Below are 16,454 nucleotides of genomic sequence, written 5' to 3'. Positions count from 1 at the left end.
AGCAAAGAAAAAACTACTCTAAGGCCCTGCAGCCCGCGAAAATCAAGTATTGTTTCCCGCATGAAAGCCAAACGCGGCGAACATGGTACGCCGGAAATCTAGTGCAAACGCAACGTCCACTGATGACGCTTTGCGGTGACTACGGCGCTCAATTGGAAATGTCTGTGGTGATTCCCCAGGCTAAGGAACCTCAACGCTCAGCTTGGACCACGGCTGGCGTTATCTTTTCTTTCGTTGGTAGGCGCAAGAAAGACGCTAGTCATCGCCCACTACACGGTCCCCCGTTTTCGGAGCCCTGGTAGGCGTTTCCGGCAGGCTTGCTTCTTTTTTTTTCTGTCTCGACCACTTCTGACGTGGCAACCTGAAGAGCTAGATGTGAGGCATCCCCATCCGTTCATTTATTCGTTAGGTACATGTGCTGTTCGTTTATAATCGCTGAGTGTTAGGAAGCGCATGAGACGAAGGAAAGGTTCGTTTGCGGAACAAGGAGGACTTTCGCGGCAGAGGCTGCAGGCTGTTAGTTCTTGTGGCTTGTAGCGCCAGTTTTACAAGCACGTTGACGTTTCCCTTTAAAGTGCTTGTTTTCGGGGTGCGCGTGCGACATAGCCATTGCATTACCACTGGTGCGACCTCGCCCATTTGAGGATCAAGGTTTCAACGCCGCAGCGTTAATACTGTGCAAATGGCCGCGCCAGCGCAACTCCAGTACTCCGTTGCTGAGAAAGTGGACATTATGCTGGCTTATCTTAGCGCGCAAAAGGACGCGGAGCTGGCATCGTTGCTGTATGCTGCCCAACATCCTGCCTGTCATGTGCCAGCTCGCCCCACATTCGTATCGATATTTAATCAGTTTAGGACCGCCGGATCAGTCCATGCACAGAAAAGGGAGCGATCAGCCAGTGCAACAGATGATTTTGACACCGATGTGCTGGCATACGTCGCTGTCAGGCAGGAAGCAAGCGCCAGGGAAATTGCCAGCGCATATGGAGCGAGCCCAGCTTCAGTTTGGAATTCACTTTCAAGACACAGCTACCACCAATATCACGTGTGTCTTCCCCAAGAGCTGAGACCAAGCGACTTTCAGAAACGGCTCGATTTTTGAAACTGGTGCCTTATTCAATGCGACGAAGATCCGGAATTTCTCAACAGAACGCATTGGACCGACGAGCCCCAATTTTGCAGGGATTCAAATGTCAAATTGCCAAACGCGCAGTATTGGTGCGATCAGAATCCCCACTGGCTTCGTGAGCATAAGCACCAGGTAAGGTGGTCAGCGAACGTAGGGTGCGGCATTTATAAAGGCCGTATTGTTGGTCCTTATTTCATCGGTGGGAACCTTACTATATAAAGAAATACCAAGAGTGCGTTTTAGAGGGCGTCGTCTCCGAATTTGCGTCACAGTTACCACTGGCTGCGCTGAAAAAAAAAGCGGTTCCAGCACGAGAGAGCCCCACCGCATTTTGTTCACCGTCTCGTAAATTCGTTGACGAGTCCTTCCCAACCAGTGAATTGGGCGTGGCGGAAACACGTCCTGGCCGCCTAGGTCATCCGATTTGTCATCATTGGACTTATTTCTCTGGGGATATGTTAAAAATGAGGTTTTCAAGACGGAATCAACCAACATCGAGGATACGAAGCAACGTGTCAGAATCTCCTTCGACAACATTCCCAGACGGATGCTTTTATCTGCTATGAAAGAGCGCGCTTCGTCTGTGCATCGCAATGGAGGGAAAGTAATTTGAGCACATCATGTAAATATTCTATATTGTCGTCAAAAATGATACTACTATCATGGAGTGTCCGAATAGGCCTACAACTGAATGAAATATTGAAATAAACCATTTTTGCTCATTGATGTTTGTTACATGACTCAAAACTGCTAAACATAGTATGAAGTCAAGATTTCCTAATCCTAGGCCAGCACTTACAACAAATGGAACGGGAGCTGCTACGAAACAACGTCGCCCTACAATGACAAGAAGTCGTCAGCTACGGATCCCTCGTTTATTTTAGCTGTCAAGCGCATACCACTTAGAAATAACTCCTGATAGTTGCATGTCACAATACCAGCACCACTAAAGAAACTGCACTGTCGCAAAAGTGTGGCTTTATTCTTTCAACGAAGCTGAATGAATGGAAATTAAAGGACTGCTTCCGGAGGCAACTGCACTGGCAGAGCTCCAGGCCAGTGCCGAACAGCACCTTAAAATCGACAGCTGCGTAGTTGGCGATGACTAGCCTCTGCCTTCCACCGAGTGAGTAAGCGAAAGATAACGCTTGCTGCTCCCTATGCTTAGCATCGACGTTTCCTAGCTAGGGAAAATAGCACGTACATTTCGAATTAGCCGCCACAGTCATTGCAATACGTCACCAGCGTACGTTGCGTTTGCTCAAGACTTCCGGCGCTCCTCAATCGCAAAGTTTCGTTTTTCAGCGGAAAAAAACCCCAGGCTTTCTAGCGCTGCAGGGCTTTGGGAAACGAGTTTTTCTTTGTTTTAAAAACTGATATGACATCGTCTTCTCCGGGGCTACAAACTCACGATTGACAATAACCACCAAGTATCGCTAATTAAGACGTTTATAAATGAAGTTTAATTAATCAGCTAACTAATTAGCCCGCCCTTGATACCTCCTGGTGTCCATCGCAGCTAGCAGTTTCCTTCTGAAGAGTTTTTTTCTCTCTAAGAGCCTATTTTTAAGAATATTTGGAAGTGTTCGCTCAAACACCTTGCGTAAAAAATTAATATTTGATTGCGTGTCGTAGAACTAGAAGAACAACCAGGATTGCTTTTAATCTACAGCTGTCCTTGCCATGCTTTAGCAAACTACCCCCCCCCCCTCCCCTCCGCCTACTTTCGTTTCATTTTTGCTTTCTTTCCACTGAGTTTGCCGCAAACACTGATGCGACAACCATAATATAGAGGCCGTGTTGCTTCGCACATTATCGCGCTGACGAGGCGGTCATTTCAGGAATCGCCCATCGTTTGTGCGCAGGCGCGAGTAGAAGCGAGCGCGAGACAGGAAATCTGGGGGCTTTCGCTCCTTGAATATCTTACTTTGCCTATTTACTATGGAGGAGAAGCTTCTTCGATCGTTTTGTACGCGCTTGTTCCTAAGCGTGCTGCCATTGCAGTATAAGGTCGCGCGTGTGTGTTGTAGCCGTGCGTCGTCCACAAGTTTTCCTCTTGTTCCTTGGATGTTGCTGGTGAGTTGCGTTCTTTGTCCCAACCGTAACGTAAGAAATCATGTGATCGCTGTCAGGGGATCATTGAACCTGTGAGATTGACGACGACTCGGATAACTTTAACGCTCTGTATAAAGGGGCGTCGGACGTACGCGAATCACAGAAGCTAAACGTTCGTTGGAAAGACTTTCTCGCACCTGCGGCGCTCTACCTTCAAGATAGCATCAGTTGTTTTCCCGGGGGAGCAGTAGGCGCCGTAGTTGAGTCGGGGCCTGCTCTCCTGAAGCAGCATCTTCGCTCGTGCAAGGCTTTTCGTATGCTACTCTCTGAGACTTTTCAAAGGCATTTTTAATGGTCCCTTTTCAGGTAAATAAACGTCTTTCTGCAAAAATACGTGCATAAATCGGTAGGCAGTTGCATACGAGAAGTCTGGCAAGAGCGAAGATATTACTGCAGGAGAGCAAGCCCGATATGGCTCCCCCGAGAAAATCGGATGTTATTTTCAAGGCCGAGCACCGTAAGGTGCGTGAAACGTATAATCCGGCATGACAGACTGAGCAGGAGCGCCGCAGGCCCGAGAAAATCAGTCTGACGTACCTTTAGACAAAGTGTTAATGTTATCTAACCCGCCGTCAATGTCACAGATTCAATGATCCGCGCACGACTATCGCGCAATTTCCTATGTTACCGTCGCCACTAAAATGCAACAAACTCACTAGGAACATCCGCGGAGCAAGAGGAAAGCTTGCGGACGACACACGGCATCCACGCCCACGCACAACCTCGCACCGACCGTAATGCCAGCACGCCTATGGACAAACGCATACCGAGCGATCAAATCAATTTCTCCTCCGTGGTTACACCTAGGCGAAGTCAGATATTCAGCAGAAGGCCCCACATTTTCTCTCTCGAACCTGCTTGTATGCATATACTCGCGCCTGCGCACAAACGTCGGGCGTTTTCTGAAATGAGTCTCGAGGCGTCGGCGGCGTTAACATAAACCCAGCTTCGCGGTGGGTTTTATTTCGGAGGCCAGGACACCTAGTTGATTGCGTTCGCCATCGGATGGTGTTACCGGCATTATCAGTCACGATGGTTCTCTCTCTTTTCTTTTTTTTTTTTTTGGTCAGTACATCAAAAGTGATTCCGGTCCGTTCCTTATCGCCGCATGAGTATAAAGCAGAGCATGTCCTTAGGATTTTAATAGTGTGAGGAAAAGAGCAACTGGTCTTTTGAGCAAGAATGTCATTATATATGCTTCAACAAGTTTCGCGAAGTCACTTTAAGGTGATGGGCAACCCCCATTACCGCGTGGCTCCTTCTCTTGTTCGATGCGCTACATTTACTTGGTCCAGAAATTATCGTTGCAATGTTTATGTTTCATGTTGTCGCACTAACCTGCATTTCCAATATTTAGCTCCCCCAACCTCCAGGGTCTGGAACCATCTTCCCAATTCCAGCCTTAATGCCAAAGAGTTAAAGACAGCCTGTACTAATAATTTCATTTAGCCTTATACTATATCCTCGTTGACAATCTAAGGATGCAATACAAGCGCTTCCCACTAAACCGCTTTGCGTCTTTATGCACCAAGACATAAATTCCGCGGAGCGTAATGATTGATAATGTAATGAAGTTATAAGCGCTAAAACTCGATGCGCGTGGACTAAGTCGACGCGACGCGTTTTTGCCACATTGAGTGCAGACGTGTGGCTTATGACGTGGTGAGGGTGTGCTCACGTCAAGGGGCAGGATCCGAAGCGCACGAGCGGCAAGAACTCGGCGAGGTAGGCCTTTCTCTTGCTTGGGTCGCTGGAGATCCACTTGAGTATGGCAGCGAACGTGTCTTCCACTTCACTGGCAACGCGCAGGCGGTCGTCTGCGAGGACGGTACGCATCTCGTCCGGCCTCAGATCCTGGAACTGAGGGCTGCTCCTCCACACCTGCGTCACGCATACAGACAACCTCATTCGCTGTTTACAAACGAAGGCTCCGGAAGATTTCCAATTCCGTCCCTTTATATCGCCAAGTCTATCGACACGCATAACCTGGTAATTTTGCATTATGGAATTCTAATTACATACACTCTTCGCCACCTTTAAATGAAATGGCGATACCTGCAGTAAATAAAAGAGAAATGCTTCATTCTTTTATGTAGAGTTGCCAAGCGCTAATGCGATGTTTTTTCTTCTTCTTCTTCTTCTTTTTTTTTTTGATGCTGTGGGAAAAATGTCTCGCTCCGATGCGCTACTCGTTTATGCGAATTCACTGAGGTCAACTTTCTCCACTTAGGATTCCCACGGTTGGCCCATCCACGACCAGCTGCAACAAACTGATTTTGGGTAAGTTGGTCACAAACGACTGGTAACCTACTCCTGAAACAATCCTGGCATTTATGCGGGCCTAGTAATTGTGTAATGTTCTTCTTAGTAGCCTTTAAATTGCACGTAAACACGTAATGCCCAACGCGTCCCCCCCCCCCCCGAGACTTTTCAGCGCACTGTGCATAGTGTCCAATATCGCAGGTCATGCCGGGTAGCCGCGCGTTTCAAATGATTTGCACTTTCGGCGAGTGGTTATGACGGAGTTTTTTTTGACACGATAGTGTTTTATAAGGGCCTCACCAAAAAAATCTGTATATTGTACGTACCTCGCGCAATCATCATGACGGAGATCCACGAAACGGCAATACCTTGCCGTTTTGTGCCTACCTAATGGTTAGGAATGTAGGCATAAACGGGTAGAAAGGTTTGCTCTTTTTAAACGAATCATCCCCTCGGTGACGTATATTTGTTGCGATGAAGATACTCATGTATATTTTCATTTATTACTGAGCAATTTTATGAAAAATGCGACCGCTGGCCTGTCAGGGTAGTAAAGATGTTAGTATAAACGATAGAAGGGTTTTCTAGCCCCTAATAAAGGTCGGCCTTGGAAGTGTCTTGCGGCACACTACGGGTAGCGGCGTTGCCGCTGCGTTTCTGCCGCTGTTTGTTGGGCAATCCCCGACAACTACGGCAAACGGTACCGCTCGGTGGCACCGCGGCGGCTCACGCTGTTTCTATTGGTGCATAATAAGAATTGAAGAGATTGATAGAACCGGAGTCCATTGCAAACATAGATAACGGTAAACTATAGCGATACGTATTTCAAATAGGAAACTTATGTTCGAGGTCAGAGGGGCAAGAGACTTGGTGGTGATAAATTCACTAGAACCGTAGTGATCGACCAGGCTAGGCGACTACTTCGCGACGCCCAGTTTCAAAGGGGATGCCAATAAATGTCACCATCACCGTTTTCGCGCGGCTGCTGTTTTCCGTGTGCGCGCATGCCGTGCACGTGTGGACGCGCACGTGACCGAACCCGAGCTCTGACGGCTCTGTTTTGCCACGTATGCACTCACCGTCGCGTCGGATGCACCTCTGGCACCTGGTAGCTTATGGGGTGGTGTTTACACTGCGCAAAAACCCAGGTCTTCCGTGCTTGCTACATTGGTCACTGCTTCTCTCTTTGAGTATTTATCTCAAAACTGGCGCAAGGTACAATACTTCTGACAGCTTCAGTGCTACAATTATAACGTGACCTGCGGGCACTACTAAAGATTAATGAAGTGATGTAATCTCATGGACAATTGTCACGCGTATTCTGACACCCACCGCTGCCAAAGAACTTTGCAGTTTATATGTTCTGTCAAATTCCCGACTTCTCTTAATCGGATGGCCGTCGTAGAGGCGCACGTAATGCGGTCGAAGCCCATGAAGCACGTCGCTCGTGTTACCTCGTTGAAGTTGCGAACCAGGCAGCGCAAGGCTTCTTGCGCGAGATGCAAGTAACACCAGCTGGCTGCCAGTTGGAAAGTTCCGATGCAGTTCTGCGGGTCCAGGTCCTTCTCGAGGGTGCTGAGGCAGTGATCCAGTATCCAGAATATCTGCGTCGTAAAAGTGCGAACACTGTGCTGAAGTGACGGCGCGCGGCTATGTGTAACTGGGGACACGGTCCTCCTGTACAGTGCATCTCGCCGGCAAACTAGAGAACGATTGCTTACCGCGTAGGAAATCCAGGCACGTAACGTCATGTGCTATGGTTGTACAATGTATCGCTCTCATCAAGTGCCATGCCTACCAAGGCTACCAAATTTATCTAAAAATAAATAAAATTGGGCCCCTTCTGTGATTCTACATATGTAGCGTCAATTTTTACGAAGAACGCACTCTGTTCACGAAAAATTTATAGTGGTGTTGAAGAATGGGACGCGCAATATTGACCATAAGAAAATTCGTGCAAGTATGAAGCTGCTCTAGTGCCTGCGCCGCTGTTTTTTCCCAATTCAGGGCGTTAAACATCGGGCTATTTGCTTCCATAATCGTTCTCCGACAACTTTCTAATCCAGGCTAAATCGGCAAAAGCAAGATCTCTGAAAAAGCCACTGTGATCCAAAAACGCTACATTGCTTGCGGTTCTCTGTTGTGCGTAGCTACGGGCTCCTTGTGTGCAGTGTCTAGACGTGACTAATCGTAAGCAGAGCGCGTACGCATCTCAAAAAACGTGTGCGATCAAGGCAGACAAGAACGAAATCGTGCGCTGCTCCGTTATCCCACACCCATCGATTTGTAATGTCCGTGAGTGTTTTTACGAATTTTAAAGTTCATAGGTATAGCCGGCATGCAAATGTTCCCATATAACGCTTCACTGATAATGACAATATAATAGCAGCCCCCCCTCCCCCCAGCAACGGCGGGAGGCGGCTTGCTGCAGGAGGAACGCCGCACCCGTAACGCTGTTGCGGTGGTTTGCCGATGGAAGGCTTGGCGGCTGATATAAATACTTGCCTCTCCATATGCATGGTCTTCACAGTTTGTTTAACTTTGAAGACCATGCATATGGAAAGGCAAGTATTTATATCAGCCGCCAAGCTTCCCACTTTAAGTTCAATACTATATTTCAGTAAAAAGCCTATGCTAGATACGTAATATGTGCTTGCATGAGCGGTTTATGCACTTTGGAATGCTTCTGTTTTGAAATATCGCTAATCAAATTTTCAATTTTGCATTCAGAGACGTCAATTGCGGCAAAACGTTGAGTCCCCACAGTGACGTAGCTTGCAGCGTCTGGCAAGTCGTTTGCAAATTGGCCGAAGTTGATAACAGGTGCGCTCTTGCTCTCAGCTGGTGAAAACAAGCACCTACTGACTTTTTCCCTTTCCCTCACGCGCGCAGCAGAATAGAGCCCTAGTCAGACGTGCGCGTCGGAACGCGTCCGCACGCGTCGCTCCGCGTCTGCGAGCGTTCGATGTCAAGCACAGAGGCACCGTCGCACGTTGATGCCTGGCAGCGTCGTGACCAAGCAATGCTAAATTTGTCGCCGGCATTGGAAGCTGCCATTTGCGTCGCCCGGGTGACGTGACCTCACGGGAAAATCGTGAGCCAATGTGAATTCTGGAACAACGCTGGATGAAACGCTATAAGCGCGCTAATGGTTTGTAAAAATTAAAATATGAATTTCAAGTTAAAATTATTCCGTATGATTGCCATTTTAACACATCGCTAAACACGGCCGCTGAACTACATTGAACGTGGCGTCCTATAAACATTGCACGGTCGCGACTGCAAGCGCGGCGAGGCGCGGCAACTCGTGCATCGTGCGGCTGCGTGCCGCGCTCCTCCGCCGGGCGCAACGCGGCGCGACGCCGAGCGCAGGGCGGCGCGTGCTGACGCGTTGCATCGCGTGCGTCTAGTGGAGCTTACGCGTCAGGCTGAGAACATGGTAAAAGTTTTGCTTGACGGTTTAGCGACCCAACACTTTTATCCCCGCCCTTGAATGCGAAATTAGCTGAGTGGCAAATCTTACGATAAATATTTCGCAACAGAATTGCTCCAGCAGAATCAAATAAATGCGACTATCTTACGGTTTCAAATATCAACATATACCGCAATTGTGATATAAAAAGTTAATTAAGAAGATTTTATTGCTTATGCGTTCGATGTCTAATTTTTTGCGTAAACTGTGTGCACCAAAGTGCATACGACATCTCTGCAAGGAGAAATTGAGTAGCTAGCATCACTTTTTTTTATTAGAACTACTTAACCCCTCAAGACCCTCTATATCAAGCCCGTATATGTGCTTCAATGTGCTAGTCTGCGGGGCTCGGTAACTTAATAACTATATAATACATTTGCAGCGCTTAAGTGGAAACAGGACATCAGAAAGTGAAAATACAATCGGACAGGGGGATGCAGCGTCCTGTCTTTTCCTCTTTTTTTCTTCTTTTTTGGTTTTCCTGTTTCACATTGAGCGCTGGAAATGCACTAAATGTCGAAATTCGAGCTAGCCTAGTTCTCTGCCATGATTTACTATCTTTTCGCGCGACTAACAGAGAGTGACTGAGCGACTAAGTGATAAGCAGAACAAGGCAATGCCAAGGCAAGTAACTGAGTGAGGCAAGGCAACGGCAAAACAGCCCGATTGTGAAAGACGCCCCGTGGAAATGCAGCCATCGAGTTGTGCACATTTCAACCAGCGTCCTCTACCTTACGAGATGTCTGACCGGCGATTGTAAACAGGGCACACCTCTTCCTTCATTCCCAACTGTTTGCTGGGCTAACGGAAACTCTCTTCGGCGCACCATCTTCTCAAAATCAAGTTTCGAGAGACCCCTTCACCAGCACTGCAACCCCTGACTGACCCTGTGCTTTTGGGCCAGCTCGAGAAACTTGGCGACGTTGTGGGGGCCGATGCGCTCATCCAGCGGAGTGTCGTAGGCGAAGTCGACAAGCAGCTCCATCATGTCGCGCTCCAGGTCTTCCATCATCACCCGAACCGATGGAGGCTGCTTGTTTTCCTGTTTCTCTTCGGGACTCATGCGTTCCCTGGCGACAGTGAATAGTGCGTTGCATCCCGAGTACCTGCACGCGGAAGAACCGACAGCGATGACACAGTGATTTAGCTTAGGGTGCTGCGCACAATCAACAAAGATAGTTCTGGCAACTCCGATTTTTTTTTTTACAGATGTGTAAATTCTTCCCCTACACTACCTTCCCTATTCGAATGTTTGTGAGCGCTCGCCGATGATGTCGTTTGCGGGTTCATGCTCCAACAACTCGGGTTTAAGGGCTGCTGCTGATCAGTGAAAAATCCCTTCGACACTTTTCGTACTTTAAGGTCATGAAGAGCATGCGCTAATCCAACTTCAGATTGCCTTCCTGACAAGAAAGTGTGAGAAAACCAGAAGTGTACGCAAGACTGATCCCCATTGTCATTACAACTTATTCTGTCTGAAGTGAATGAAACAGGTTTGACAGTTACTGTCACCCTCTTTTTTTAAGGCTATTTAATGAGGGTGACCGTGAGTAACCGTAAGCGCACGATCCGCGTAGCTCACTGAGTATTTCCGAGTAGACCTGTTCACATGAATTGGACAACGTTTCCGACGAGTTGCTTCGCCCGACAAAAATCAGTCGTTAGTTAGTCAAGTAGGTCTCGGCGGCTCGTAGTGTCCTCCAAAATTTCCCCGGTAAGCTATTATGCGCTTTATATGGTCTAAAGGAGGTAACGACATCCTGTCTTGCTGCGAAGCCTGCGTAAGAATCTTTGCCATGCTTTGTATACTGATAAATGTGCTGCGTTAAGAGGAAGCTTTAGCTCGGGTGCTCCTATCTAAATAGATGTAAAAGGAGAATTCGTTTTTGTCGGCAACCACAGCACCAAACTTGACGAGGTTTGTTGAATTTAAAAGAAAATCTTTAAATCTAGTGACTGTTGGTATAAAATTTTTTATTTAGGTTGTAAATTTTTTACAAAGTATTGGCAAGATCGCAAATTCCCAGAAAACGATACTATCAAGTTTACAACTTTGTAACTCGGCAATGAAAAATGATATAACTATTCTGTGAATTGCATCTCATAGTACATCTAAAGCGGACAAAATTGATATGTTACACATGAATCTCAAAAAATTTAATAAAGCACGAATAGACCTTTTGCAAAACTCTTGTACACAACGTAACAAATTCTCATAATATATAAATTTGCACATAAAATTTGTCCACTTTGATGAATAATCTAATGGATGTCGTTTATAGAACCGCGACATCTGTTGTTGACGAAGAGCTATTAATTTGTAAACTTCGTGCTTCTATCTTCTACACTAAATCGAAATTCCGCCTCCAACAGTCAGTATAATTTAACTTTTTCTCTCCAAATGCGGCAAATTTTATTAAAAGCGGTCCAGCGGTTATCTCAGAAAAGCGTTTTTGCGCTTTACATGTATCTCAATAGGCCGCGTCGGAGTTGGGCCCGAGCTAAAGCTTCCTCTTAAAGCAAATTCGTGGTCGTGTAATATGATACTTTAGTCTTTCGCGCAAATATTTAAATAGAAACCCTTCCCTCTAGCAATAGCAGTGTTTCACGGTGAAAACAAAGATATGAATGATGAAAATTTGCATAGAAATTTTACAAGCCATCTTCCGCCCTACGCAAGAGCTCTTCATTGCATGACATAGTGTTTTACGGAGAGACTTGCTTGTGGCATTGAGCTTTTATTGGAATATGCGTCGTTACATTCATTTGGTAACAGGAGAAATGGAAAGCGCAATTTCTTGTTAGTGATTGTTAGTTCCTTACAGCTCTAGCAGCAGCGCTGATTCTTTTACGTTAAAGAAGGACTCGATGATGTGACTGAGGGTTTTACCTCAATAAAATGCCTAGCTGTACAACTTTTGTGCTGGGCTGTTCCTTTCGACTTACTTTTGTGAGAAAAAATACTGTTTTAGTTTAGCGTATGCAACTTATAGCGTACGATATACGCTATAGTGTAGCGTACGCTAAGCAGCGCACGTTTATTACAGTTTTAGTTGGCTGGCGAGATCTTTGGATCTCAGAGGCCATATGCCGTCGTTGCGGCTATTTCCCGATTGTAGCGATAGGCGGCGAAGACATCTCAAATGTTTCTTGAATGTTTCATCTCGAATGTAGGGAAGTCAAAAAGAGTACACAAAATTAAATGACGAGCAGATAGCGCAAATAGCGACCGGCATAGAGGAAGCAATAGAAAAGCATCCCATGGAAAAGTGGGATTATAATCAGAACTACTCATTAGTACAAAAATAGATGAAGTAAAATGAGTAAACCACCGGAGAGGAAAGAAGCCACGAAGTTGGTGGAATAGGAAATTAGGGAGGCCATCGAACAACGACTGTTGGCATCACGGGAACACAGAAGTAAAAAGGGCGCAGTTATCTGAAGAGGAAATAGGCCAAGAATGGCAGTCTTATAGACAAAAGAAACAACAAGTGCAGGTCCTCGTCCAGGCTAAAATAAAGCAGTCCTCTGATCGCTGACTGGCTGAAGTTCGCGATGCAACTAATAAAAGGAGGTCAAGAAAATTCTGGAACCATATAAGCTGGCTCAGTAAAGCTAATCACAGAAAGCAGGAACAGATTCACGATGCCGAAGGAAATTGTTTAGAGGGAGATGACGCTGTGAACTACATCGGATCAGTTATAGCAGAGTCATTTAGGAAAGACGATAGGGTAATCGCCCCGAATGAGGGAGCAACACAGGATAGCATAATAGAAAACAGCTTAGAACTGGCCAATCTTAACTGGAAAAAAACGGAAGCAAATGTTCCAAAATGCACGTCCACGGGGATAGACGAAATTCCAATCAAGTTAATTAATGAACTTAACCCAAGAAGCAAGGAAATGCTGATAAAAGCATTGGAGGCAGTCATAACAAATAAGCAAATTCCGCACAGCTGGAAACAGAGCAAAATGAATTTGATTTATAAAGGGAAAGGCGATAAGACGAACATAAAATCCTTCCGACAAATTACGATAACATCAGTTATATACAGGCTGGCGATGCAGGCGGTGAAATTAAAAATGCAGTCATGGGTAGAAAGTAATACAATACTCGGAGAACTTCAGAACGGGTTCAGAAGTGGTAGGCGCTTAGATGGTAGCCTGTTCGTGCTTGCCCAGTGCATAGAAGTAGCTAAGGCGGAAAATAGACCTCTGTATTTAGCCTTCCTGGACATAAGCGGGGCATACGACAACGGGAACAGGGAACTCCGGTGGAACATATTAAAAGCTGAAGGTATCGGTCATGAGGTAATTGATTTCCTACAGAAAATATATCGAGAAAATAATGTTGAAATAACATGGGAAGGAATTAAGAATACGGCAACTGTCGTGGTACACAAAGGACTAAGGCAAGGTTGTCCTCTATCCCCGCTACTGTTCATGCTTTATATGATAAATATAGAAAGAAGGCTACAAGGAAGCAATCTAGGGTATAATCTGTCGCACATATTGGGCGGAAAGGTTGTTGAGCAACGACTACCGGGTGTGATGCATGCGAACGATATTGTACTGTTAGCAGATAGCCAGGAAGATTTGGAAACTCTGGTTAATTGTTGTGGAGACGAAGGACACAGTCTAGGTTTCATCTTTAGCGGAGCTAAGTCCGGTGGGATGTTTTTCAACGATACAACTGATCAGGAGCTTACAATACAAGGCCATGAAATACCCGAGTGGACGAATACAAATATTACGGTGTATCAATAAACAAAGGGCAGATGTACATGGAAAAGCACGAACAGTTTCTCATAGCAAAAGGGCGAAGAGATGCCGTTATAACGAAACATAGGGCATTGTGGGGGTACAACAGGTAAAGTACTGAGAGGTATTTGGAAAGGAATAATGGTGCCGGGGCTTACTTTCGGAGGGCGGTCCTGTGCTTAAAGACAGAAGTTTAGTCGAGACTAGAAGTAAATCAGAGAACTGTTGGAAAATTAGCACTAGGTGCTCACGGGAAAACCACAAACGAGGCAGTACAGGGTGATATGGGCTGTGCATCGTTCGAAGCACGGGAAGCTCAGAGTAAAATCCTATACGATAAAACCCTGAGGAAATTGGACGATAACAGGTGGGCAGCTACGGTATTTAAAGGGACACTGAAGGTTACTATTAGGTCAACGTGGACTGTTGAAATACCATCCCAGAAACCTCGAAACGCTTGTTTCGTGCCAAGGAGAGACTTATTTTAAGAGAAAATGCGTTCTGAAGCGTCCGCGTACCTCATCATCATCATCACCATCAGCCTAGTTGCGCCCACTGCAGGGCAAAGGCCTCTCCCATACTTCTCCAACTACCCCGGTCATGTACTAATTGTGGCCATGTTGTCCCTGCAAACGTCTTAATGTCATCCGCCCACCTAACTTTCTGCCGCCCCCTGCTACGCATCCCTTCCCTTGGAATCCAGTCCGTAACCCTTAGTGACCATCGGTTATCTTCCCTCCTCATTACATGTCCGGCCCATGCCCATTTCTTTTTCTCGATTTCAACTAAGATGTCGTTTACCCGCGTTTGTTGCCTCACCCAATCTGCTCTTTTCTTATCCCTTAACGTCACACCCATCATTCTTCTTTTCATAGCTCGTTGCGTCGTCCTCAATTTCAGCAGAACCCTTTTCGTAAGCCTCCAGGTTTCTGCCCCGTATGTCAGTACTGGTAACACACAGCTGTTATACACTTTCCTTTTGAGGGATAGTGGCAACCTGCGGTTCATGATTTGAGAATGCCTGGCAAACGCACCCCAGCCCATTCTTATTCTTCTGGTTATTTCAGTCTCATGATCCGGATCCGTGGTCACTACCTGCCCTAAGTAGATGTATTCCCTTACCCCTTCCAGTGCTTCGCTACCTATCGTAAACTGCTGTTCTCTTCCGAGCCTGTTAAACATTACTTTAGTTTTCTGCAGATTAATTTTCAGACCCACCCTTCTGCTTTGCCTCTCCAGGTCAGTGAGCATGCATTGCAATTGGTCTCCTGAGTCACTAAGCAAGGCAATATCATCAGCGAATCGCAAGTTACTAAGGTATTCTCCATTAACTTTTTATCCCCAATTCTTCCCAATCCAGCTCTCTGAATACCTCCTGTAAACACGCTGTGAATAGCATTGGAGAGATCGTATCTCCCTGCCTGACGCCTTTCTTTATTGGGATTTTGTTGCTTTGTTTATGGAGGACTACGGTGGCTGTCGAATCGCTATAGATATCTTCCAGTATCTTTACATATGGCTCATCTAGACCCTGATTCCGTAATGCCTCCATGACTGCTGAGGTTTCGACTGAAGCAAACGCTTTCTCGTAATCAATGAAAGCTATATATAAGGGTTGGTTATATTCTGCACATTTCTCTATCACTTGATTGATAGTGTGAATATGGTCTATTGTTGAGTAGCCTTTACGGAATCCTGCATGGTCCTTTGGTTGACAGAAGTCTAAGGTGTTCCTGATTCTATTTGCGATTACCTTAGTAAATACTTTGTAGGCAACGGACAGTAAGCTGATCGGTCTGTAATTTTTCAAGTCTTTGGCGTCCCCTTTTTTATGGATTAGGATTATGTTAGCGTTCTTCCAAGATTCCGGTACGCTCGAGGTTATGAGGCATTGCGTATACAGGGTGGCCAGTTTCTCTAGAACAATCTGACCCCCATCCTTCAACAAATCTGCTGTTACCTGATCCTCCCCAGCTGCCTTCCCCCTTTGCATAGCTCCTAAGGCTTTCTTTACTTCTTCTGGCGTTACCTGTGGGATTTCGAATTCCTCTAGGCTATTCTCTCTTCCACTATCGTCGTGGGTGCCACTGGTACTGTATAAATCTCTATAGAACTCCTCAGCCACTTGAACTATCTCATCCATATTAGTAACGATATTGCCGGCTTTGTCTCTTAACGCACACATCTGATTCTTGCCTATTCCTAGTTTCTTCTTCACTGTTTTTAGGCTTCCTCCGTTCCTGAGAGCCTGTTCAATTCTATCCATATTATAGTTCCTGATGTCTGCTGTCTTACGCTTGTTGATTAACTTAGAAAGTACTGCCAGTTCTATTCTAGCTGTAGGGTTAGAGGCTTTCATACATTGGCGTTTCTTGATCAGACCTTTCGTCTCCTGCGATAGCTTACTGGTTTCCTGTCTAACGGAGTTACCACCGACTTCTATTGCGCACTCCTTAATGGTTCCCATGAGATAGTCGTTCATTGTTTCAACACTAAGGTCCTCTTCCTGAGTTAAAGCCGAATACCTGTTCTGTAGCTTGATCCGGAATTCCTCTAGTTTCCCTCTTACCGCTAACTCAGTGATTGGCTTCTTGTGTACCAGTTTCTTCCGTTCCCTCCTCAAGTCTAGGCTAATTCGAGTTCTTACATCCTATGGTCACTGCAGCGTACCTTGCCGAGCACGTCTACATCTTGTATGATGCCAGGGTTCGCGCAG

At 46.1% G+C, this 16,454-nt stretch overlaps 1 protein-coding gene across 1 annotated transcript in view; it reads right to left on the bottom strand.

Annotated features, from left to right (window-relative positions):
• Positions 1 to 16,454, bottom strand: part of LOC142568532 (kelch-like protein 10) — a 58,396-nt gene that overhangs the window by 37,755 nt on the left and 4,187 nt on the right. The window contains exons 2-4 of the mRNA XM_075678441.1: positions 9,865 to 10,084; positions 6,961 to 7,110; positions 4,923 to 5,125 (exon numbers count right to left, since the gene is read on the bottom strand). Coding sequence (XP_075534556.1) covers positions 4,923 to 5,125; positions 6,961 to 7,110; positions 9,865 to 10,084 — 573 coding nt within the window. The remainder of the gene's footprint in view (positions 1 to 4,922; positions 5,126 to 6,960; positions 7,111 to 9,864; positions 10,085 to 16,454) is intronic.

Source organism: Dermacentor variabilis, unplaced genomic scaffold, assembly GCF_050947875.1.
Source record: "Dermacentor variabilis isolate Ectoservices unplaced genomic scaffold, ASM5094787v1 scaffold_20, whole genome shotgun sequence".
NCBI lineage: Eukaryota > Metazoa > Arthropoda > Arachnida > Ixodida > Ixodidae > Dermacentor > Dermacentor variabilis.
This window is presented reverse-complemented; position numbering and strand designations above follow the sequence as displayed.